Source organism: Narcine bancroftii, chromosome 4 (assembly GCF_036971445.1).
Source record: "Narcine bancroftii isolate sNarBan1 chromosome 4, sNarBan1.hap1, whole genome shotgun sequence".
Classification (NCBI taxonomy): Eukaryota; Metazoa; Chordata; class Chondrichthyes; order Torpediniformes; family Narcinidae; genus Narcine; species Narcine bancroftii.
In genome coordinates this window covers 65,224,625-65,249,639 of record NC_091472.1, presented here as the reverse complement: position 1 = coordinate 65,249,639, position 25,015 = coordinate 65,224,625, and the positions used below count along the sequence as shown (strand labels likewise).

The 25,015-nt window shown below is 39.4% G+C and overlaps 1 protein-coding gene across 4 annotated transcripts in view; it reads left to right on the top strand.

The window, feature by feature from the left end:
* Window positions 1-25,015, top strand: part of LOC138760642 (serine/threonine-protein phosphatase 4 regulatory subunit 3-like) — a 47,879-nt gene that overhangs the window by 4,475 nt on the left and 18,389 nt on the right. For 3 of the 4 annotated variants that reach the window (XM_069931486.1, XM_069931485.1, XM_069931488.1), the window contains 5 exons: window positions 1,604-2,227; window positions 5,930-6,007; window positions 6,085-6,201; window positions 15,502-15,618; window positions 18,843-18,974. In XM_069931486.1, the coding sequence (XP_069787587.1) occupies window positions 1,604-2,227; window positions 5,930-6,007; window positions 6,085-6,201; window positions 15,502-15,618; window positions 18,843-18,974 (1,068 nt within the window). The remainder of the gene's footprint in view (window positions 1-1,603; window positions 2,228-5,929; window positions 6,008-6,084; window positions 6,202-15,501; window positions 15,619-18,842; window positions 18,975-25,015) is intronic. The other variant, XM_069931487.1, reaches the window with a different exon arrangement.

The following is a 25,015-nucleotide window of genomic DNA, read 5'->3' as shown; positions in this document are numbered from 1 at the left end:
GCCAATGACCTAGAATATGTATATATTGAAGCCATTCCTGTCAATTTGGTGTCTCAGATCATGGTACTCAAGAAAGCAAATATTGGAAACAGTAAACTACAAACACCAATTACCCGATTAGCCTCTCAGTACCTATTCCTGTGAACTCAAGAAGTGCTACATTTGCACTTGCATCTCCTCCCTGATCACTATTTGGGCCCAAAAAGTCCTTCCAAGTGAAGCAGTGCTTCATTTGTGAATCTGCAGGGATCATTTATAGCATCCTGTACTACCTATGTAGCCTCCACCGCAGACTTGGATTATCGCTTCTGGGATAGCATCTTCACTTTGACCGTTGCAACAGCAGGGATTCCCCATGGACAACCACTTAAATGCCACATACCATTGCCACACAATGTCTATTCATGGCTTCATGTACTGCCAAGTTGAAGCCACCCACAAATTGGAGGAGCATCACCTTGTATTCCATTTCACCATTTTCCAAGCAGACAACATCAAAATTGACCTCCAATTTCTGTTAACTCGCTCCCTTGGTCTCCCTCTTTACCTCATCCCACTTGCTCCCCACCCCTCTCTTCTATCAGAGAGTTATCTTTCTTAGCTCTCTGTCCTTTCTCCCTCACTTTCCTCAGCTTCTTTCTCTTGTACTCTCCCACCTGTATCCCCCTATGTTTCTCCCCCACCTACACCTTTTTATTCAGACATTTGCCTTATTTTCAGCATTCCCGAAGAAGGGCTCAGGCCGAAAATGTTGACTGTCTTTTACTTCTAATGGATGGTGAATGACCTGCTGAGTTTCTTCAGCATTGTGCATTAAATAGACTGCAGCATGTGCATATTTTCTTGTTTAACAACTGTAAACAATAGTTGACTGAAATGGACTTTGTAGAAAACTATGGATCTGCTGTCTGCTGAACAAAAGTAACATGGCTTATTGCAGCCTTTGGTGGGGGAGGGGGGGTAAGGATGAGGAAAAATATAGTTATGGGTGAAGTGACTTTTCAAGAAAATTTCTGCTTGTGGCCTGTAAACATTTCCTGTACATGAGACTTATTTTATGTTGTGATTCTTTATGTCAATATTTGCTGTTGCTTTAAGGATCACAATGTTTTTAATGATCTGGACAATCAGCCTTGAGGAATAAATTTCTAAGAGTCCCCTAATTGTGATGCTACATGGATAGGAGAGATATGGAGTGCTGTGGACTGGGTGCAAGCCAATGGGACGAGGCAGAATAATGGTTTAACACAGACTAGAAGGGTCAAAGGGCCTGTTTCTTTGCTGTAATCTATGTTTATATTAATGAGCCATCATGGGCAAATCAATGGTGATCTGTTAGTTATTAAATAAGGCTTGGGTATAAATTTTCCTTGTTGATCTAAAACATCAGAAATTGCATAGTTTAATACTGATAAATTCTATTACTGCATGTACTTTTCAGGAAATTGTTCTTTTTCTAAAAATAACAATATAAGAATTATCAATGTATATTTAAAACTACTTGTTTCCAAATATTCTTTATTCATCCAACATATAAATGATGCACTTAATTTAAAGGCTGTAAAGGCAGAATGCATATCAAATGTCTGTTTTATTATTGCAGGTACAGGGACGAGATCCATCACTTGATGTAACTCAGGATATTATAGATGAGTCTGAAGAGGAGAGGTTTGAAGAAATGCCTGAAATGACTCACACAGTTAATCTTCCACCATGTGAATTAAACAAACTGGAAGAGATTGCTGACTTAGTAACCTCCGTTCTCTCCTCTCCTATCCGCAGAGAGAAGTTAGCATTAGCTTTGGAAAATGAGGCCTATATTAAAAAGCTGTTGCAGTTATTCAGAGTTTGTGAAGACATTGACAACGCAGAAGGTTTACATCACTTGTATGAAATTATTAGAGGCATTTTGTTCCTCAATAAAGCAGCACTGTTTGAGGGGATGTTTTCAGATGAGTGCATCATGGATGTGGTTGGGTGTTTGGAGTATGATCCTTCCTTGCCTCATCCTAGAAAGCATCGGGAATTTTTGACTAAAACAGCCAAATTTAAAGAGGTTATACCAATTACAGACACTGAGCTGAAGCAAAAAATCCACCAGACATACCGGGTACAGTATATCCAGGATATAATTTTACCGACCCCATCTGTATTTGAGGAGAACTTTCTATCTACGCTAACATCATTTATATTCTTCAACAAAGTGGAAATTGTTAGTATGTTACAGGTATGTTATATGCTACTTATTTTGTAAGAATCAGTTGTATTTCATTTTCAGGTTGTGAAAAATTATGCTCTTGGCTTCAGTCAGATAATCTTTGCCCCTCTTGTATATAGGAGAGTACGCACTTCAAGATCAATAAATTATTATTTAGCATAAGAACTTGTTTTACATTCTGATATTTTATGATAATTTTAAATCAGTTGACCTGTTTTCCTTCTAGTTTTGTGCTGCAAACTTGTCATAAAGAACTGGCATAGCTTGAATTTACTAAATGTGAATGTTCTGCCAATTTGTGGAATGGAAACTATTATTTGAACGGTGGAACTTGGGTTTCATTTGTATTGCATCTTGTTGAGATAACATCAAGAGGTGCAGTTTGGTTTCAAGCACACTACACCTTGAAGAATGTCTAGCAGAAATATTTACATTTAACTTTCTGTACAGATGATAAGCCTTTCATTTCTGCCTTTTTTCCCAGTTGTAGAACATTCAAGTTTTTTAATTTCATTGTTTATGTTGCCTGGATGAAGCTTAAATTTAATTACAGAGTCTGCAAAATCACAACTTAATTCTGCTGATAGTGCCTGCCCTACCTTGATTTTTTTTTAAATTTGATTGCAGGTAAGTACAAAAGTGTCCATTTGCTCCAAGGCACATCCAACCTCTGTTGAGACTGACTTGATGGTGCATCATCAAATATAGAAGAAGGAGTGCCCTATTTTCTGGGTAACTTGCTTCATTTCAGCACAGATGTGGGCTGGGCCCTGATTCTATTCTCTTCCTCCTTGCAGCAAAATCTGCAACCAGTGTCCTTTAGTGCAGTTGAACTATCAGGAATTGTTACAAGACCAGTTACAAGCAGCTGCAGTTTATGCTTTTGCAGAGGATGTGAGATCGTCAGAAATGTATTCAAGTTTAGTGCAGTGACCATAATGAATGGGCACAAGCAATTTTTCCGCTTAGTCATGTGGCCAAGTTGTCATGTGGTTTCAGGCACAGGCACTGAGTCTCTTGACTTGAGGATTTTATTCTGATGTTCCATCAAGAAATAATTGTGACTATGACTTGATGCCAGACGAACTGCCTGATGATGCAATTGCATCGTTATCTAACTATAAATTTGAGGTATGGTCCATGTAGAGATTCATTCCGCTGTGATCTGATGGAACCAGTCTGGAAACTTTTTGTTTGGCCCCACTATATTAACAAATCTTATTTCCAACCAGCAGAGTCTACTTGTTGCCATTCTCATATTACTGCCTATTTCCACTGATACCTTATCTGCTATTGCCTGTGCAACTTAGCTCATGTTTTTGCCATTTCTAGATCACTCACATTCTCCACACGTTGCATGCTGACACATTTTAGTTACTTATACCTGGTCCATATTCATGATCCTATGATCTACACTGGTTCAAGTGCTCTTTACTGCAATCTGAAAAATTATAATCCTGCAATTTTTAAAAAATCTCTCCCAACACAATTTCCACAGGCTAGTCTGAAGCACTCGTAAAACTAATAATATTGATGTTACTACTCACAGTGAAACTGTTGTTAAAGTATGGTGAATAGTTTGGCAGGGAAAGCTATCATTAGTAATAGAGGCAGTAACATTTTCAAGAGGTTGGATATACCTTGTAGCAAATTAACACTTTTATACTTGTCTGCAGTCAAATTTAAAAAATCAAGACAGGCCAGATACTAACAGCACCATTAAACAAATAAATTGTAACCATGGTGAGAAACCACATAGTTGTGATTTTGCAGATTCTGGAATGAAATTTAAAATTCATCCAGGTAATAAACCAGGAGGGCTACAATTACTAGTATTTGAGAAATGACTGAATAATTAATGAAGATGTTTTAGTTGAAACTTTTTCTTAATACAAAGTTTACTATAGTATTTTAAGATCTGAGATTGATTTGGTTGTAATTTAACTTTGAGATTGTGGAATATCAAAATGCTAATTCTTCCATTGATCAATGTATTTTGATAATTAAGCTAGGTAAGGGTTATAGTTTAGGACAGGAAAGAGGTGCTGAGGGAAAGGATTTGCCATGGTCTTATTGAATAGAGAACAAGGCACAAGAGGCCATTTGCTCAAATCCTTTAATATCTTATGTAAATATTTATTTCTGTTTGGATTCTCCTATATTTGTCTTTTTGCCAACTTTTTTTGTAGCCTGGTATTAGATAACTGTTGGCAAACATGCATTGTCAGTCTTGAGTTAGTGAACTGTAGGTTGTGAGATGGTCATATTTTACGTGGCTTTCCTTCCAGTATTCTGAAGCACTAAATTTAGAAACCTGATCAAACTCCTCTTGTTAAGAAAACGAATTGTGCTGAAAGAATTCTAGAATAATCTGTGGTGGATCAGCTGTCAATGCCTGCTGCCTTGGATTTGATTCTTATTTTGAAAACTGCCAGTGTTGAGTTTGCAAATTCTTTCTGTAACTGTTGGGTTTCCACTGGTTTCTTTGATTTCCTTTAACATCTCTAAGATGTCCTGGTAGGTTAACTGACTCCTAAGAATTATGCTTGAGTGGCAAAAAAAATGTAGAAGAACAAATCATAGATGACAAAGGGAACACTGATGGAAGCTGGCATGGTATTGATAGGCTGATGGCTGTGTGGGTGTGCGAAACAAACAAATAAAGTTAAATTCATGATTTAAAAAATGACTAATTCCAACCCCATCATTTAATTGGCCTGGAATGTAATGTCTAACTCCTAGATTATGCAAAGAATATAATTGGAATTGTTCCCTAAAAACGTAAAAACACTGGCAAATAATAATTCAGTTCTCCAGGTTGCTTGGTCTAATTATTCCCAAACTATATTATCTCTGTTCCCATGTCCAGTTTGGTAAATGGAGTTATGATTCTTTTTAAATTGTTAATGCAAAGTTTTTAAATAACAAACAAAATTATGGTGTGAATATGTTAATTAGATAAACATTTGACCATATTGAATCGGTCAGGACTTGGAGTGTAAAAAAGCAATCAGGCAACATTAATAATTAGCTATGTGACGTTTTCAAGGTGTTGATACCTATTTTATGCACTTTTGATTTATCGTTGCACTACCTGCTGTACTTAGTATGGGTTGACTTGCTTGGATAACACTTGAAGCAATTTTTCTCAGTACTGTATATGCAAGATAACATAAATTATTTAATTCAATTTATATAGCTGTAGCTTTGTAGTTTAAACTACAGTTAAGAATTTAGTTGACTAATGGTGGCTAAAGGCAGCCATAAGTTATGTTTTCTTCAAGCCTGGCAGTTACAACTTTTAAAGTATAGAAAATGAAATTGATTAATAGAGCGGAGCATGGATTGATCATATATTTAAATAACTAATTCTTTAATTTGTACTCTGACTGAAATAATTGCCTTCCCCTTTCATATTCATACCCAAGATTCTGCTTATCCTTTCACTGCTCTTTGTATTTACATGCAATATTTTAATGATCTGTGAAGACTTGCCAAATCTCTTGACCCCTGTACCATATTTAATCTGGAATTGAAAAAAGTGAAGGAAAAATCTTTCATCGTGCAGATCTACTTGAATCTTGATCTTTAAATGGATAGGATAATTAACATTATTAAATTGCAGTTTCACAAATTGGTCTTGTATGTGATTTTGCAGGATGCAATTGTGCTTAATTTCAAAACTGAAAGTTGCAATTTATTTTGCCATAGGAAGATGAGAAATTTTTGACTGAACTCTTTGCACAATTAACTGATGAAGCCACAGATGATCATAAGAGACGTGAATTAGTAAGTTCATTATTTCAGTTTGAAAACATTAAATTTGGCACAGGACACTATTTCAGACAACTTTTTCTAAAACACAGGTGAACTTCTTAAAGGAATTTTGTGCATTCTCTCAAACACTGCAACCACAGAATCGGGATGCATTTTTCAAGACACTGGCAAATTTGGGGATTCTTCCTGCTCTTGAAATAGTTCTGGTAAGTGTATTTTAATATAATAGTATTTAATGTAATAATTATATAAATTTTAACATAATAGTATTTAATTTATTATAAGAAAATAATGATAAATTGATTTGAGTTGCCTTTGAAGGTACTGTATGCCATTAATTGATATTTTAAAACGTGCTGTTTTGAATCTAGTTTTGATACCAATTTCCCTTTTCTGTCGACCCATTAGAATAGGTCCACTGTAAATGTTTTCCATGTCATCAGGTTATTTATTAGAATTCTAGAATTCTGTGAGGAGCGCAGACTGCTTTATGGTAGACAAAAGCTAAAGAATTTCATGTACATTACATTCTAAATGTAGTATTACGAGACAATAACGGAACCTCTATCTTTAAAACTCAAATGCTGGAACTGGAGAAACTCAGCAGCTCAGATAACATCCATGGGTAGAAATTATCCACCGTTTCAGGTTTGGATCCTCGATCAAAGAAGAAGGGGACGGGGGTGATGTATCATATTTTTATGCATATAATGTATATTATATGCACATGTATGCGATACAAGAATATTTTTACATATTGACTAAAAAAGTGAACTTAATTGACCAGATCTAGTTCTTAAGTAAATTGTTTTTTTCATTGTTTTAATTTAAAATAACCATATAATACAAGTTAAAAAGCTGGACAACATGTTAAAGTTTAAAAAAAACACAATTAGACTTCATCATTTGTAACCCCTTCAAATCCTTCAAAGTCGGATTGTTCACTCTTCATTAAAATATTTTAGGGCAGCCTGCAAGTGTTCTTCTGTTACTGTAGTCAATACTGACGTATCATCGCTGTCACTGCTTTTGTCATCAGTGAGGGAATCACCATCATCATTATATAATATGCCAGCTTTTCTGAATCTACTGCAGGTAGTTTTTGGTGTAATTTTATCCCAGGATCTGGCAACTCAGTATAGGTTGCTCTTTTCAGCCATCCAGCTGGGGTGAATTCATGAGTGCCATTCTGCATCCATTCCTCCCATTCTGATCTGATGAACATCTTGAATGGATGATTTAACGGAAATATCGAGTGGCTACAGTTTGCATGTTAACCCACCCAGAATGACTGCATTGTGGGCACCACAGAATTTATAGTCCTTTGTTCTCAATGCTCTTTGTGAGCTGCCATGGAAATCAAATAAGAATAATGATTTCTTCGGTTGTGGGGGGGGGGGGGGGGGGTGCTGGGAGAAACTGCTTGGTCTAGACCTGTATCACCTTTCCACCCACACTTTCATAACGTTGGAGTCCATCGAACCTTTCTTGTTATAGTGCACAATCACAGTATTGGAAATGATTTTTTTTTTGGTTACCCATCTTCTGGAAGTCGCTAACCTACAGTTGTTCTAGTTATTAATGACCATCCTTTTCGCTTCATAAACTTCGATATCCAGGGGAACCCCACCTTGAAATTCAGGATGCCTCTTTCACTTGCTAATAGTCATACTTTCATCTGAATGGCAATTGTAGATACAGCCTGATTTTTGTTCTCTTTGACTAAGAACCCACTCCTCAAGTCAGATTCTAATGGGGCCATTTAGCTTCTGGGCCACGACATGCACGTTTTCATTGGATTCATCCTCTCAAGCTCATCTTTCTCTTTCCTTCATTCACAAATAGATGATTCGCCAACCTTGAACTCTCTTGCCAGTACAGTTTCTTCTGTTTTGGTAACAAATTAGCAGTGTAAGATTTGCATTTGGCTCCTTGCATTGTGAAAACAGCTGGTATTTTAGATCTCAAAGGTAGCACCAAATGCAAGGGCCTTTTATACTGAGAAGGTTATATAGGGTGATAATTTATCTGAGTATGAAGGAACGCGCATAATTTAAAACAAGCGTGGGAATGTAATAGCGGCTATAAAAGAACGCGCTCAATTTAAAGCTAGGGCGGATATAGCGGCAATGAAAGAAACAGGCTCAATTTAAAGCTAGCGTGGAAATAGCGGCAATGAAAGAAACGCGCTCAATTTAAAGCTAGAGCGGGAATAACGGCAATGAAAGAAGCACTCAATTTAAAGCTAGCGCGGGAATAGCGGCAATGAAAAAAGCTCAACTTAAAGCTAGTGCGGGAATAGCGGCAATGAAAGAAACACGCTTAATTTAAAGCTAGCGCGGGAATTTGGTACCGACAAAATGCCAAAATTCAAAATTTTGATCTTGGGTATATGTCTTTGAGCAGAGTCACATGGTATTCCAATAAACAGGATATTCTGGTTAGGGCACTGCACTTTATTAATGTTCATTGCCAAGACCTGTCCCCTGAGGGAGGAGATTAACAAGATAAGGTTTCTTTCAAGGAAAGGATTTGTAAATCATGACAGATTTAAAATCCTACTTAACTCTGAAGCCTGTCTTCAATATATTTAATTGATTCCTCCAAAACTTGTTAATGTGTTGCAGGAGGATACTATCTAACAGGCGATTAACACCTTTGGTGGAAGTTGATTGGATGCTAATCGTGGGAGATTAACTGTGACAGATACTGGTACTATGGGAATGTGGTTTGGCTCAAGTCCTAATTAAATGCAAATTGCATTTGTCAATCAGAATTTAGAATGCTACACTGGCGTGTTATATGCGTGTGCACGCTATATGAAAATCTTGATTTTCTGTGCGTTATATGCATGTACATGTTATATGAATAAAGATACAGTATGTAAGGAGGTAAATGAAGGAGAGGCCCAAAGGTGACTGGACTGTAGGATAGAGGGTATAAGAGGTGGCGAGATAGGTAGAGAAAGAAAGACTACTGGGAAGGATGGGTGGGGAGGGTAGGAGACCAATTGGAGATGGAAAAAAGCAAGTACAGGGGTGTATAGAGAAGTGGAAACCAAATAAGGTGAGGGTTGCCTAAAAAATTTTAAAAATCGATGTTTGTGCTGATAGGCTGTTCAGGGGAAATATGATGTGCTGTTCAAGTTTATGTTTGGTCTCACCTTGACAATGATGAGGTCTAGAATAGATGTATAGTTGTAGGGGGGGGATAAATAATTGGCAACAAGAAGCTCAACTTTAGAACCACAAACAAGAGTGTTAGTGTTTGACAAAGTGGTCTCCCAATCTGATTTTAGGAGGCCACACCAAATTAGATTTTTTAACATTTTGAGAGATGAAGCTAGTACATTCTTGATCAGATTTTGTTGCATCTGTGTCACAGTTCAAAATAAAGAATGAGAAAATTATCAGACTTAGTCAAGTCGAAGTTCAGTAAAAGTTGTTCACTCAAACGGTCACACGCAGCTTTTGAAAAAACCCGCACATTCCAAATGATGACATCACATTGTGATGTCACTTGGAACCTCTCAATTCGGTTCGATTAAGCCACCGGTGAGCCGCTACATGGCACCCCCCTCCCCCAGAACTGGCAATAGGAGGCTAAACCTCTGGTGCCTTACTGACCACCACTCTTGGATTGTCATCCATGTCTTCGCATCAGGGGTTGCGGCAAGGGCTGATCAAGTTCAAGATGAGCAAACTTTAGTCGGTCAATCATACATGTCTCTGGATGCCCCACAGTGTCCAGAACTCAAGTTGTATGATTGTTCAGTAGCACTGAAGGGTCCTCATACGGCCTCTAAAGGTGGTCCATGTGCACCTCTGCACACACACACAAACTCACAGTCCCGGAATGTGGGAACTTGGGTCAATTTTCCAAGTCGCTCCCACAGTATGCCCAAGACTTCAGTGGTGGCACCTCCTGTCCCCGTGCTGCATTTCTCTGCGGATACAAACTGCAGTTACAAAACCAACTCTGATGATGATGAGTTGAGATCCTCCTTGGGTGCCATCTTATTCCCAGGAGGATCCAGGGCAGCTCGTCCGTCCAATCAGGTCTCTGGAGGCGGGACATCAGTGTAGTTTTCATGTGCCTAAGGAACCGCTCTACCAAGCTATTCGATTGCGGGTGGTAGGCTGTCATGTGGTGGATCTGCATTCTCACCAGTCATGAGAAAAACGTCCCAGAGTGCAGAGGTAGACTGTGGGCCTCTGTCAGAGGTTGCATATGTGAGGTGACATGTGAGATACCCAGGCAGAAATAAAAGTTCTGGCGCATGAATTGGTTGATGAATTGTCATAGGAACTGCCTCTGGCCACATAGTGAACCTGTCGATGACTGTTAACAAGTACCTAGACCCTTGTGATACCAGAAGTGGGCCAACAATGTCGACATGCATGTGGTCGAATCTGCACTGCGGTGGCTAGAAAGGCTGAAGCGGCACCTTCACGTGCTTTTACAGATTGGCAGTCAGTGCACGTCTTTGCCCAGTACATGACCTGCTTTTTGAGTCCATGCCATACAAACTTGTTAGCTATCAGTGGACCGTTGCTCGAATTGAGGGGTGAGACAGTCTGTGAATGGCATCAAAAATACAATGTCTCCCTGCAGCAGGGACAATAGGGTGAGGCTGACCTGTGGAAACGTCCCATGGGAAAGTGGTACCTTGTGTTCCAAAGACTACATGTTCGAGTTGCAGGCTCATGACAGCAGTTCTATAAGCTGATAGTTTGAACAGAGGAGCGGACAGGGCATCAGCCACCACATTTACCGGAGATGCGTTTAATCCTGGTTGAAAACTCGGATACGCAAGATAGGTGGTGTCGATGGCGGGCTGACCACGGATCTTTTGCCTTCACGAAAGCGAACATTAATGGTTCTCAGTCAATAAAAACCATGATGTCCCTGCCTTCCAAAAAATAGCGGAAATGTCTGACAGCTAGGTACAGTGCCAGCATTTCCCTATCAAATGTGCTGTATTTTGTTTTCAGAGGGCGGTGGTGCCTATTTTTTTTTTAAAAAATGCTAGAGGCTGCCATTGTCCATCTGTGTATGTTCCGAGACCCCGTCTATTGCCAAGGTCATTGGTGCGTCCATTTGTGGATGGACCAGCAATGTTGCCTTTTCTCAGGCGTCTTTGGTCTGCTGGAATGCTACCGTCATCTCCTTTGTCGACTCGAAGTTCTTTGGCATCGCTGGACATGAGGTGGAAGAGGGGTAGAAAGTGACGATAGAAATTGACCATCCCCACAAATTCCAGGAGTCCTTTTATGGTATCTGGCCTCGCAAATTTGAGGATGGCTTCCACCTTGCTAGGCAATGGAACAACACCCCCAGCTACTGATCTGATGTCCCAAGAACTCGATAGAGGACTGTCTGAATTTGCACTTGGCAGGGTTCACAGTTAGCCCGATCTCCTGTAGGCAGCTTCAGAGTAAACGCAGATGCTGCAGGGGCTCTTTTCTGGAGTGGCTGGTGACAAGTATGTCATCCAAGTGTATGAAAAGGAAGTCCATGCCATGCCCCACTGCATCCATCAGTCACTGAGTGTTTGTGCAGCATTATTGAGCCCAAAAGGCTTTCTCAAAAATTCGAAAAGGCTAAATGGTGTTATGATGGCAGTCTTGGGCACATCCTCCAGGTTTACAGGAATTTGGTAATACCCACACACCAAGTCAGTTTTAGAAATACCCTGGCTCCATGAAGTTCAGCTGTAATGTATATGGGGCACAGGGTAGTGGTCCGCAGTAGCAGCATTGATGAGATGCCTGTAATCCCTGCAAGGTCTCCAGCCTCCCGTGGTTTTGGGCACCGTATGAGGCGGGCAAGCCCACGGGCTATCAGATCTGCATATGATTCCAAATTCCTCCATTTTGCAGAACTCTTGTTTTGCAAGCCACAACCTGTCGGGCAGCAGGCATTGGGCGTGTAGAGGAGGTCCTTAGGTGAGGATGTGGTGTGCGAAGCCATGTTTGGGTGTGGCATTAAGAACTGGGGAGTGACAATGTCCAGAAACTACACAAATGCTCTACTGCGTCTCGGTGTGGGGCGAGTAATTTGGCTTTTCCAAGGCAGTAAGTCTGAAACGTTGTGGTGTTCACCAACTGGTGGCCTTTTAAGTCCACCATCAGTGAGGGGGATCTGAGGAAGTCAGCACCCAGCAACGGCTGGGACACAGCAGCAAGAATAGACTTCCATCTGAACTTACTGTCACCGAATTTCTGGGGTATAGTCCGTGTGCCATACGAATGATACAAACTGTTACCACAGTGAGTACTGGACCCGCGCTTCTGGTACGGGTGTCAAAATCGAAAGGAGGAAGGATACTAATCTCCACACCCATGACAACTAGAAATTTGTGCTGAGAGAGTTCATCCCAGAAGTAGAATAGTCTGTTACGGTGGCCACCTGCCGTAGCCATTGTCACAGAGTCGTGTTTGTCCAGAGGAACGTGTGACCTCGTCGCGGTACTCGTGGAGCCTGGACCTTTGGGTGTGACACAGCATTAATTTCTCTGGGCCTTGTACCTTGCCATTTTGCGCACCAAGAATGTCCGCACAGGCGGCCACTGTTTGAGAGTTACCAAAGTCCACGTCAAGCAACATGAGGCGAATGTCTTCTGGCATATGCTCTAAAATCAACTGCTGGAAGAGCAAGCAAGGCCTGCGGCCATCTGCCAATGCCATCATCTCATTCATTAACTCCGAAGGGGTGCGGCCCTCCAAGCCATTGATATGAAGGAGCCATGCAGCTCGCTCGCCTCGTGAGAGACCGTAAATCTGGGGGGGGGGGGAGGTTTTTAGGCTTCATACTTGCTGAGAGCTGGCGAGTCCAGAAGGAAATCCACTTCTCGACCGCCGTGTCCTGGTTGAGGGCGCTTACCACATGATAGTACTTAGCGGCATCCACTTCTACCTTACGAATGTGGAACTGTGCCTCAGCCTGCCTGAACCAAACTTCAGGTTGAGTGGCCCAAAAGATAGGCAAATCCACTGCATTATCCATGTTGGGTCCAAGATCCATCAGGGTCACCAATGTAGCAATTGTGTAACAGTACAAAATGAAGAATGAGAAAATGATAAGACGTAGTCAAGTTGAAGATCAGTAATGCAGCTTTTGAAAACCCCACACGTTCCAAATTATGTCATTTCATTGTGATGTCACTCAGAACCTCCAGAGCCGGTTCGATTAAGCCTCTGGTGAGCCACTACAATTTTAACTATAACTTCAGAATTAAAGATATGAATGTTAGAAACCATTGGAAGAGTTTTTTAATCCACTTTTCAATGCATTGAAATCCCTGCATTGAACTTTGTTCCTAATTTAGAATTTAATTTAATTTTTTTTTACATTTTAATTTTTTTTAAATTTAGAGATACAGCACAGTCACAGGCCCTTCTAACCCAGGAGCCCATGCTGTCCAATTAACCATCAAACCCCATATGTTTATCGAGTTGTTTATTGCTGTGAAATACAAGAACATAAGAAACAGAAATAGATCACATAGTCATTTGAGCCTTCTCCACTATTCATCGAGATCAGAAATCATCACAATCATTTCCCCACCATCTTTCTACACTGCACACTTTCCTGATTCCTTTCTTATTATCCCAGAAACCTATCCATCTGTTTAAAATGAACTGGAGGACTGATCTTCCAGAGCACTCAGCTAAAGAAATTCCAGAGATCTACTATCCTTTCAATGAAAACATTCTAATAGTTTCTGTACTAAATTGCATAGCCCTTTGTTTCTTGACTCCTGAACCAGGAGTATTCAGCCTAGTAGTGAGCCCATAAGAATTTATACATTTCAGCAAGGTCCATGCATATTCTAAATTCTGCAGGATTGGACTAGCTAATGCCTCCTCAGTGGGAAACCCCTTTGAATCAGCTTTGTAGATCTTCACTGCACACCTTGAGTAGTAACTATCACCTTACTTGGGCAAGGAAAGAAAAACTATGCACAGTACCTCAGGTTTTTTCTTGCCAAGCCCTATATAAATGCAGTAAGACAAGTTCTCTGATCCTCTTGTAATCAAGTCGAACCAATGTAAAATTTACCTTCCTAATTGCTTGGTGCACTTGCATGTTGGTTTTCAGTGACATGTACACATTGACTTATTAAATACTCAGATTTTCTGTTTTATGCATAAAGTGGTAACCTCATATTTTTCCACAAAATAATACACTTTCTATTCACGTAGTGTGTCTACATTCTGCAGAAGCCTATTTACATCCTTTTCTCTCCTCGCATTCCCATCTAGAAATGTGACTGATCCCCTTGGCCAAATCATTTTCATAGATTGGGAAAGCTGGATATAGATTATGAATAAACTCTATCTCAATCCCAAACCATACAATACCCACCACAATCACACCTGCCAACCTGAGAAAGATTTATTTGTTCCCACTTTTTGCTTTCTATCATCAAATTTTCAATCCATGCCAATATATTACCCCTAATTCTGTGCTCTAATTTAATTAACCAATCTTCTGAGCACGACCTCCTCAAAATTCAAACAAACCATATGCAGCGATTTTCCCTACTGTTTAGAAAGTCATCATTTTAAAGATCTTCGGTCAGTTGATCAAACATTATTTTTATTTCTTAATCTCGTGCTCATTCTGCTCAGTTGTATTCTTTTCAAATTATTCCTATATTCTTATTTATTCCAGTATTTTCTCTTTATTAATGTTTGTCTACAGGTCGATGGTTACCTGTTTTCACTCTCCCTCCTTTCTTAAATCGTGGGGTCACATTTCCAACCCTTCAGTCCACAGGAGCTTCAGTTCCAGAATGTATGGAATTAGGGAAATTTTCAAAACTCTGAGGCGTAGAACATTGAATCCTTGGAATTTATCATCTTTTAGTCTCCACAACCTTTCTAGTACTTTGCATTCTCACAAGAGCCTTGGTTCTTTGGTATTTGTGATGGATATTTTTGTGCATTTCATGAAGACATACACAAAGTATTTTAATGAATTTGCCTCCTTTTCCCCCACCCCACCCCATCATAAATTCTCCAGTCTCTGCATGTAAGGGAAGTTCCTTTTGTGACATTTTCTGTTTCTTTTCTATCACACATTAGATTCTACGAGTGAATCTTTGCCTGCTCTGTTTTGAGCTGATTGGGAGATGATAAAAACATGATGTTTGTTTTATATAGGAGAAAGATTAATTTCCCACTGATACCACAGCAGACATTGCAGTTTTAAAGAGCAATGGCATATCCCATAAGTCTGGGTTTATGTGTAAATGGCATAGTTTAAAGTTTTGAGGGTTTTTTTGCTATGGAAAACATGATGTGCACTCTGAAATGATACATTGCTGAATTGTGTTCTCCAGTCTTGTTAATAAAATTAAGTGCCATTTTTATATCGAAGCAATGCTTGTTAGTTGGTTTGCATTTTACTTTGGCTTTGGGATAAACTGAAATATATGATCACGTGCATTTTAAATAAAGTTACAATTAAGCACAACCTTTTATCTTTTTATCTCCCAGGGAATGGATGATGTACAGGTGCGAGCTGCTGCTACAGACATATTTTCTTATCTGGTAGAATATAGTCCATCAATGGTACGTGAGTTTGTAATGCAGGAAGCTCAGCAGAGTGATGATGTAAGTATTGTCCTGCTACTCTGTGAGAAAAGATGAATTCTTTCAAAATAGTTGAAATAGTTTAAGTTTGAAAGTTGATTTTTTTTTTCTTTTAATCATTTAATGTCTCTGCCTCTAACTTTCATGAAGCATTGGAAATGTAGGTCCATAAGCATTTTTAGTGATGATGGACAGAACAATGTGAATTAGTACACAAACAGCAATAGATCTTGGTGTATGTTGAGAAGTTGGCATCAGAGTTTTGGGCAGGAAGGAGGGGGGCCGCGAGAGGGGCGGAGGGGCTGTGGGAGGAAGGGTTAAAAGGGCCAAGGGTAGCAGGTGCTGCAGGAAGGAGGGGGGCCTCGGGAGAGGCAGGAAGGAGGGAAGGTGGGGATTGAGGGTGGGAGCGAGGGAAGGTAGAGCTGAGGAAAGATGTGGCTGAGGGAGGGTTGGTGGGGCCGAGGGAGGGAGGGGTGGGATAATCTCTCTAATCATACGGTAATAAATCTGTGATTATGGTTTCAACAATTCAGTGCAAGCAGAAGTGGAGTTGGGCAATGTGACTATGGAAAAGTTGGTCTTAATAATATATACTCTAAATTTCAGGTTGACTCCAGATCAATAGGAGCAACCAAATGGAGTTTGTCATTCAGCCAGAGATAGCATTATGTTTTTGCCTCAGATTAAATAAGATGCCTTTAGTCTCTGGAAAGTTTGGTTGAAATTCCTATTTGTATGTATTTTCATGATGTGTGGGCTTGGCTGGCATTCATTTATTGTGTCTCCCTAATTGCCACTGAACTGAGGAGAGAGCTAACAATCCTGTTAGATCTGTCTTGTCCAGGCAAAGTTGTACGAGGACAGCAGATTTCCTTTCCTTTATGACATTTGATAGGGACTAGTGTTTTAAACATTGAAAGGAATATAATTATTTAAATTTTAACTACCATAGTTACAATGGTGGATCAGTGGCTCCTCTTCTGGCAGTATAACTGCTGTGTTACTATACTCTGGTCATTTACTTCTGGATGTTTTAAAAACCTGATGATTTTGCAACTGCACACAGGTTAAAGTTGGTGGGGAAAAAAAATGACACTTGTATCATATTAACAGAAGTCATCATAGACTTAAGTAGTGTTGTAGCCTTGTATGAAAAGATAAATCTGAACAAATAAATTTGCATGAATAGATCATCTGAACAAATAAATTTGCATGAAGAGATCATCTGAAAATCTGAGCAAACAAGTTTGTATAATTTAACTTTTATTTAGACATACAGGCCATTTTGATCCAGTCCGTGGTGCCCAATTAACCTACACTCCCACCCAGCAAGTTTTGAATATTGAGAGGAAAGGGCCCACCCCACCCCCCCCCCCACCGGGAAGACCCACACAGACATGGGCAGAATGTATAAACTCCTTACAGACAGCGTGGGATACGAACCCTGGGTGATTGCTGGCGCTGTACAGGTGTTGTGCTAACACTACCCCAACTGTGCCGCCCTTAAAAGATAAATCTGAAAATTTGAACATCTGTTAATAAAATGGCACAGTTGGCATAACGGTTAATCTTTACAGTGCCAGGGTTTGTATCCCGCGCTGCCTGTAAAAAGTTTGTATGTTCTACCCATGTCTGAATGGGTTTCCCAGGGGCTCCGGTTTCCTTCCAACATTCAAAATGTATCGGGATGTAGGTAAATTGGGCAGCCGGTATGGATTCATAGGCCTGTTATCTTGCTGTATGTCTAAATTTTTTTTAAATTGTTTTGGATTTAATGTTAGAATTTAAATGCTGATTAAATCAAACAATGTGGATTCCTATGCAGTTGTCCAAAATCATTGTTTCTGATACTCAGTAGAAGAATGCATTTGCAAAAAGGTTTCCTTTTGCTGTTGTCAAGAAGGTGACTTTGTAAAGTAATTTTATTCTTGTAAGGAATTTCATACCCAATGAAGAGAAATTAGCTCTATAACACTGATTTTATACAACATAAACAAGCTGTTTGATATGGTTGATCATAGCTAATATTTCATCCTACTTTATCCTTGCCTTTAATTGTATACATACATGTAAACATTGAGGTAGCAGGTTGTTTTGGACAAATCCCATAGGATAATATCCAGTTGGTCCAGTATTTATGCTGTATTTAGCTTTCTCTCGTCATCTTATTCAAGTTTGTCAGTAGAATCCTGCTCTCTCTCTGCTTGCCCATCGTTCTCTTAAATGCAAGTAACCTGGAGGATGGCAGTGGTACTGGAGTTCACAACAAAATTATGGGGAAAAGAGATGATAAGAGTTGCAGGACAGAAAGAAGGACCAAGTGCTCAGAGTTGTAAGGTGCAGTGAATAAAAGGGATTTAGAGATTTTGTTATTTTGCAATTTAATTGTTGATAATGCAATATTTAATTATTTCAAGTAATATTATTGATGTAGCTTTTAAGTAAATTTTTAACCAAAACTTTGAGCTCACAAATGAATCCAATGTTTTTACAAAACATTTTTTGGTTTTGAGTTTTCATATCATGAAATATTTTTTGGAACATGACCCCATTCTAAATTAAGGGATTCTGCTCTAACACTTAACATCATTGCTAGTTCCTAATTCTCCTTCATCTTAGGATAAAGAAGTTTCTTATGTATTCCCTTGTTGGAGATTTTGATAACTCTAATTGATGGCCTACAGTTATGTTCTTAATTTTTTTAAAAATTGTATCAAGTTACACCTCAACTGTTTTTCTCAAGAGAAACAAAACTAATTTTAGCATAAATCCCAAGAAAGCTTTAAGTGCATTTCTCTAGTTGGCCATAACTCGAATACTACATACTTTCATTATAATAGAAAAAGATTCAGCAAACTTAAATTGGATTGCTTATGAGAAGAGAGTAATTTATCTGCATCTTTTCTGAGAGATCAACAAGAATGAAACTTGAAAATGTGGTTTGGAACTAGATAGAAAAGTCATCCGAATAACAGGGAAAAGATACGCAAGGTCAACATGACAAAAGGGTGCCAGGCCAAAATGGGTTTCTTTGGATAAACTATAATAAGGTTGACTGCAAGGTTTGTAGATTAGCTTTCAGTTGATCATGCAACAGGAAATAATAATTTGGAAGTGTATCTGCCAATTATGTGAATGAAGAATATTGATCCTAGGATAAGCAATAATATTTGATATTATTTTCTGCCCACTAAAACTTTAATTTTAAAAAATATCTGATTTTTAAAAAATTTCTCTTCATGCAGGACATTCTTCTAATTAACGTAATCATTGAACAGATGATCTGTGATACTGACCCTGAACTTGGTGGAGCTGTTCAATTAATGGGTTTACTCCGAACTTTGATTGACCCTGAGAATATGTTAGCCACAGCAAATGTAAGACATTTACAGATATACTTGTTCAAAAAAAGAGTAATTAACTTGTAGTTAATAATCTTGTATTTCCATTCTTAATTTCAAGTCAGACTTAATAGGATATATCATTCAGTTACTTATACACATAAAATTCCCAAATTCTGGGAAAGTAATACCTGCTATATTGTAATATATACTACATAGTACACTTATTTTGTAACTTGAGAAATCTCAATTATTTTAAATGGAGTTTTCTTCAAGGCTCTTTTTAGGTCTTCATTGCTATTCAACTATCTCTCCTTGCTCCCATTTTATTCTAAAAACTGAACTATCTCCTTTTACTCTCCCCCGACTCATTTTTCTTCCCCCAACTATTCACCATTTTAAAGATTCCTGCAGACTATTTGTCATAATAACCTTAATACTGTGTTTGATGTAGATGTCTACATTACTCTGTTCTCCCTATGGTTCCTTGATTCCTCTTGGGTTCTTGCTAAATGCATCTTTGTCTTACTGCTCTTGCTTGTCAGTGTATGACCTCATTTGCATTTCAAAGTTGATTCCTTTTTCTGTCACCCATTTCTATGAACTTTGTGCATGACTCTTTGTAAAGATTCCCTCAATTTTATTTAGCAAAGATAAAGTTGTCATTTAATCCTTTTCTAGTCAATTACTCAAACTGTGTGGATCTCCTATGCTTGTTCACAGAAGTGGTTCAGGCAGAAAACTTATTTTCATTTCATCCTGTGCAGTTTGAAAAATCCTTAAAATTATAATGTTGCATTATGCCATCTGTTAAGAACACAATAAGAGCAGGAGTAGACCAGATGGCCTATCAAGCCTGCTTCACCATTCAATGAGATAATGGCTGATCTGGTTAGATGCATCTTCCCTACTTTGCTCCCATTCTTTGGCAGCAGAGCCTTGGCACTAAAATGAGATTGCTTCTGTGAAAGATATGAACCTGAGCTGGAGAGAGACCAATATATTTGCATGCAGGTTTGCAAGAGCTACTGAGGAGTATTGAAATTAGGTTGGCAAGAAACCAGTTATAGTTCAGATGATGGTGCATTAGGTAGAAAGGTAGATACAATGTGCAGTGACACTGAGGAAGAACTGGTGGTGGATGGAGCATAAATGTATGGGTTGAAATGTGTTTAATGCAATAAGTATTAAAAATAAGGGTGATGAACTTAGAGCATGGATCAGTATGTGGAATTACAATGTGTGGCTATTACAGAGACTTGCCTGCTAGATGTTCCGAGATTTAGCTGTTTCAAAGGCAATAGGGAGGTTAAAAGATGGAGGGGGAGTGGCATTGTTAATTAACAGAAGTATAACAGCTGCATAAAGGCATGATAGCACGGAGAGATTGACTAGTGAGTCAGCGTGAGTGGAAGTCAGAAACAGGAAGGAAGCAATTATTCTAATGGGAGTGTTCTAAACTTTACCCCCCTCCCCCCAAAAAAAAATCCCTTCTAGTAGCTTCTGGGCTACTAGGAAACAGTTAAGTTGGAAAATTTTGAAAAAGTTCAAAAATAATAGGGTTGCTGTCATGAGCAACTTCAATTTCTCTAATATTGATTGGCATGTCTTTAGCGCAAATGATTTTGATCAGCTTGAATTTGTGAGCTGAAACGAAGAAGGATTTCTGGCATTATATGTGGACAGGCCAAATCAAGGGGAGGCCATTCCAGATGCTGTACTGGACAGCAAAGCTAGTCACATCACAGACTTATTAGGGGTGAGCACTTCGGGGGAAGGTCACAACTCCCTGATCTTTAGCATATCTATGGACAAGGATGGAACCAATAGAACCATAGAACCCACAGTCACCACTTCAGCAATCAGCTCATTCCACACTCCCACCACTCTCTGTGTGAAGAAGTTCCCCCTACACGCTTCCCCTTTCACCCTTATCCAATGTCCTCTGGTTTGTATCTCACATACCCTCAGTGGGAAAAGCCTATCTACATTTACTCTGTCTATCGACCTCATAATTTTAAATACCTCTTTTTAAAATATTTATATTGAGCTTAACATATAAATCCTACATACAAGGACTTTTAATAAAACAAATAACAGGTCATATCATATACAAATCACAAATTAAATATAAATGTAAATTTAACAATATTACTTTCAAAATAATTTTGGATAGAAAATAAGTAAAACTACATTAGTCAATCCCTTGATCTAAACAAAGGATAATTTCTGTCTAATTTAATGTTATGATCTATGACAACCATATATAAATCCATATAAATAACTATTAAATCTCACCTAATTCTTCTATGCACCAGAGAATAAAGTCCTTTTTAACTTTTCCCTGTATTTCAGTTCCTGAAGTCCGGGCAACATCCTAGTAAATCTTCTGCACTCTTTCTAGCTTATTGATATCTTTCCTGTAGTTAGGTGACCAAAACTGCACATGATACTCCATATTTGGTCTCACCAAAGTCTTATGCACATTTACAATAACATCCCAACTCCTATGCTAAATACTAAGATTTATGAAGGCCAATATGCCAAAATCTATCTTTATAAACCCTATCCACTTGTATCTTTATTCTCCTCCCATGTGGAACCTTGTCAAAAGCCTGACTAAAGTCCATGCACACAATATCCACAAGTCTTTCCTTCGTCAGCTTTCCTGGTAACCTCAAAAAAAACTCAAGATTGGTTTAACATGACCTACCTTACACAAAGCCAAGTTGACTATCCCTAATCAATTCCTGGCTGTATATCCGATCTCTTAGAACACCTCCCATTAATTAACCTACTACTGATGTCAGACTCCCCCACTTATAATTTCCAGGGCTACCTTTGGAACCTTTTTTAAACAACAGAACAACATGAGCTACCCTCCAATCCTCCAGCGCCACACCTGTGGCTTAAAATATTTTAAATATTTCTACCTAAGCCCCTGCAATTTATACACTTGCCTTCCTCAAGGGAATATCTTGTCAAGACCTGGAGATTTATCCACCCTTATTTGCTTTCTATTTTGGTTTCATGACCTCATTGCTAATTTTCCTTACTTCCCATGATTCTGAGTGAATACTGATGAAAAATAATAATTTAAGATTTCCCCCTTCCCTTTTGGCTCCAGACAAAGCCTACTACTCTGTTCTTCAAGGGGACCAATTTTGTCCCCTACTATCCTTTTGTTCTTAATATAACTGTAGAAACTCTTAGGATACTGCGAAAGCAACCTCATGTCTTCTTTTAACCTTCCTGATTTCTTTCTTGAAATTTTTCTTGCATTTTTTTAATATATATAGTCTTCAAGTACAGATACTTGTCTATATCTACTAGACACATCCCTCTTCAGATCCCAATATCGATCAAAAACCAAGGTTCCCTGTGCCTGCTAACCTTGCCTTTAATCATGACAAGAACAAACAAACTATATACTCTCAAAATTTCACCTTTGAAGGTCTTTCACTTACCTTGCACATTCTTGCCCAAAAACAACTTAACCCAATCCACGCATTCTAGATCTTTTCACATTTCCTCAAAATTGGATTTTCTCCACTTTAGAATCTCAACCCGAGGCCCATACCTATGCTTCTCCATAACTAACTTGAAACTAATGGCATTATAATCACTGGATCCAAAATGTGCCCCTGCACATATTTCTGTCACCTGTCCTATCTCCTGTAATAGGAGATCTAATATTACACTCTCTCTAGTTGGTACTTCTATTCATTGATTTAGAAAACTTTCCTGAACGTATTTGACAAACTCCAAGCCATCAAATCCTTTTACAGTGTGGGAGTTCCAGTTGATATGTGGAAAATTAAAATCTCCTACTATCACAACCTCATGTTTCCTTCTGCTGTCCCCCTACATATTTGCTCCTCCACTGCTCGTTTACTATTGGGCGGTCTATAATATAACCCCATGAGTGTGGTAATACCTTTCCCATTCCTCAGATCCATCTATATAGCCTCAGTAGACAAGCCCTCTGGTCTGTCCTGCCTGAGCACAGCTGTGATATTTTCCCTGACGAACAATGCCACTCCGCCCCCTTTCAATCTCAGCTCCCCCTTTCAATCTCAGCTCCCCCTCTCAATCTCAGCTCCCCCTCTCAATCTCAGCTCCCCCTCTCAATCTCAGCACCCCCTCTCAATCTCAGCTCCCCCTCTCAATCTCAGCTCCCCCTCTCAATCTCAGCTCCCCCTTTCAATCTCAGGACCCCCTCACCCCCTGTTCTATCGCATCTAAAGAAAAGATAGGAGTAGACTAAATGGGAAAATTTTAATTGGGGAAGGTATAATTATGATCGTATAAGATGGAAACTTTGGAGAGTAATTTGGGAACAGATATTCTTGGGAACCATTTGCATGATTTTCAGGATAAGTTTATCCCACTGAGACAGGAAAAGAGTTGTAGGCAGAGGGAACCAAGGTTGACGAGATTGTGGAACGGTTCATCAAGAGGAAGAAGGAAGCATACAATCAACCAAGGTTCATGAGAATTGTAAGATAGCTGGAAAGGACTAAGAAAGGACTTAGGAAACCTAGAAGGGGCATGAGAAGGCCTTGGCTAGCAGGTTAAACAAAAACTCCCAAGGTATTCTACATTTACATGAAGATCAAGAGGATGACTACGGTGAGCAAGCACCGCTCGAGGATAAAGGGGCAAACCTGCCTTGAGATTGGGAGGTCCTTAATGATGATTTTGCTTCAGTGTTCAGCAGGGGGAGTGATGTTGGTGAAAGCGAGATCAGTGTAGAACGGACAACTGTACTACAGCATATTGAGGTTTTTTAAAAAAGTGATAGTGTTGGAACTTCTGAAGAACATTTGCAAAGATAAGTCCCTAGGGTCTGGTGGGATATAACCCAGGTCTTCATGGGAAACAAGGGAAGAGATTGCTGGGATGATAATTTTTGCATTTCCATAGCTACAGGAGTGGTACAGGAGATGGGGAAGTGCAGAGAGACCTAGGGGTACTTGTACACCAGTCTCTGAAGGCGAGTATGCAGGTACAGCAGGCGGTTAAAAAGGCAAATGGTATGTTGGCCTTCATATCAAGAGGGTTTGAATGTAGGAACAAGGATACCTTACTGCAGCTTTACAGGGCTTTGGTGAGACCCCACCTGGAGTATTGTGTGCAGTTTTGGTCACCTTATCTAAGGAAGGATGTTCTTGCAATGGAGGGAGTGCAGAGGCGATTCACCAGGCTGATACCTGGAATGGCAGGAATGACTTATGAGGAAAGATTGCGCAAATTGGGATTGTACTCGCTGGAGTTTAGAAGATTGAGAGGGGATCTCATAGAGACCTATAAAATTCTGGCAGGACTGGACAGAATGGATGCAGATGGGATGTTTCCAATGATGGGAAAATCCAGAACCCGGGGCCATGGTTTGAGGATAATAAGCAAACCATTTAGGACCGAGATGAGGAGGAATTTTCTTTACCCAGAGGGTGGTGAATCTGTGGAATTCATTGCCACAGAGGGCAGTAGAGGCAGGTTCATTAAATATATTTAAGAGGGAATTAGATCTATTTCTTCAGTATAAGGTTATTAAAGGTTACGGAGAGAAGGCGTGGACGGGGTACTGAACTTTAAGATCAGCCATGATCTCGTTGAATGGCAGAGTGGCCTCGAAGGGTCGAATGACCTACTCCTGCTCCTATCTTCTATGTTCCTATGATTGTAGAATGGCAAATGCAGTTCCCGTGTTCAAAAAATGTAAAGGAAAATCTTGAGAATTATAAACCAATGAGTCTCATTCATGTCAGTTGTGGGCAAATTAGTGAAGAGGGATTCTTGGGAACAAGATTTATGAGCATTTAGAGAAGTAGTGTCTTATTAGGGATAGTCAGCATGACTTTGTGAGGGTAGATTGGGCCTCACAATCCTAATTGAGTTTTCCGGGGAAGTGAAAAAAGAACTGATGAAGGTTGGGCAGCAGATGTGGGGTAATGGATTTTAGTAAAGGCATTTGACAAGATTCCCATTCTGGAAAAGTTATAACATGATATGGACAGGCTGCAGAGTTGGGCGGACAGGGAGGAGATGGAGTTTAATCTGGAAAATTACCAAGT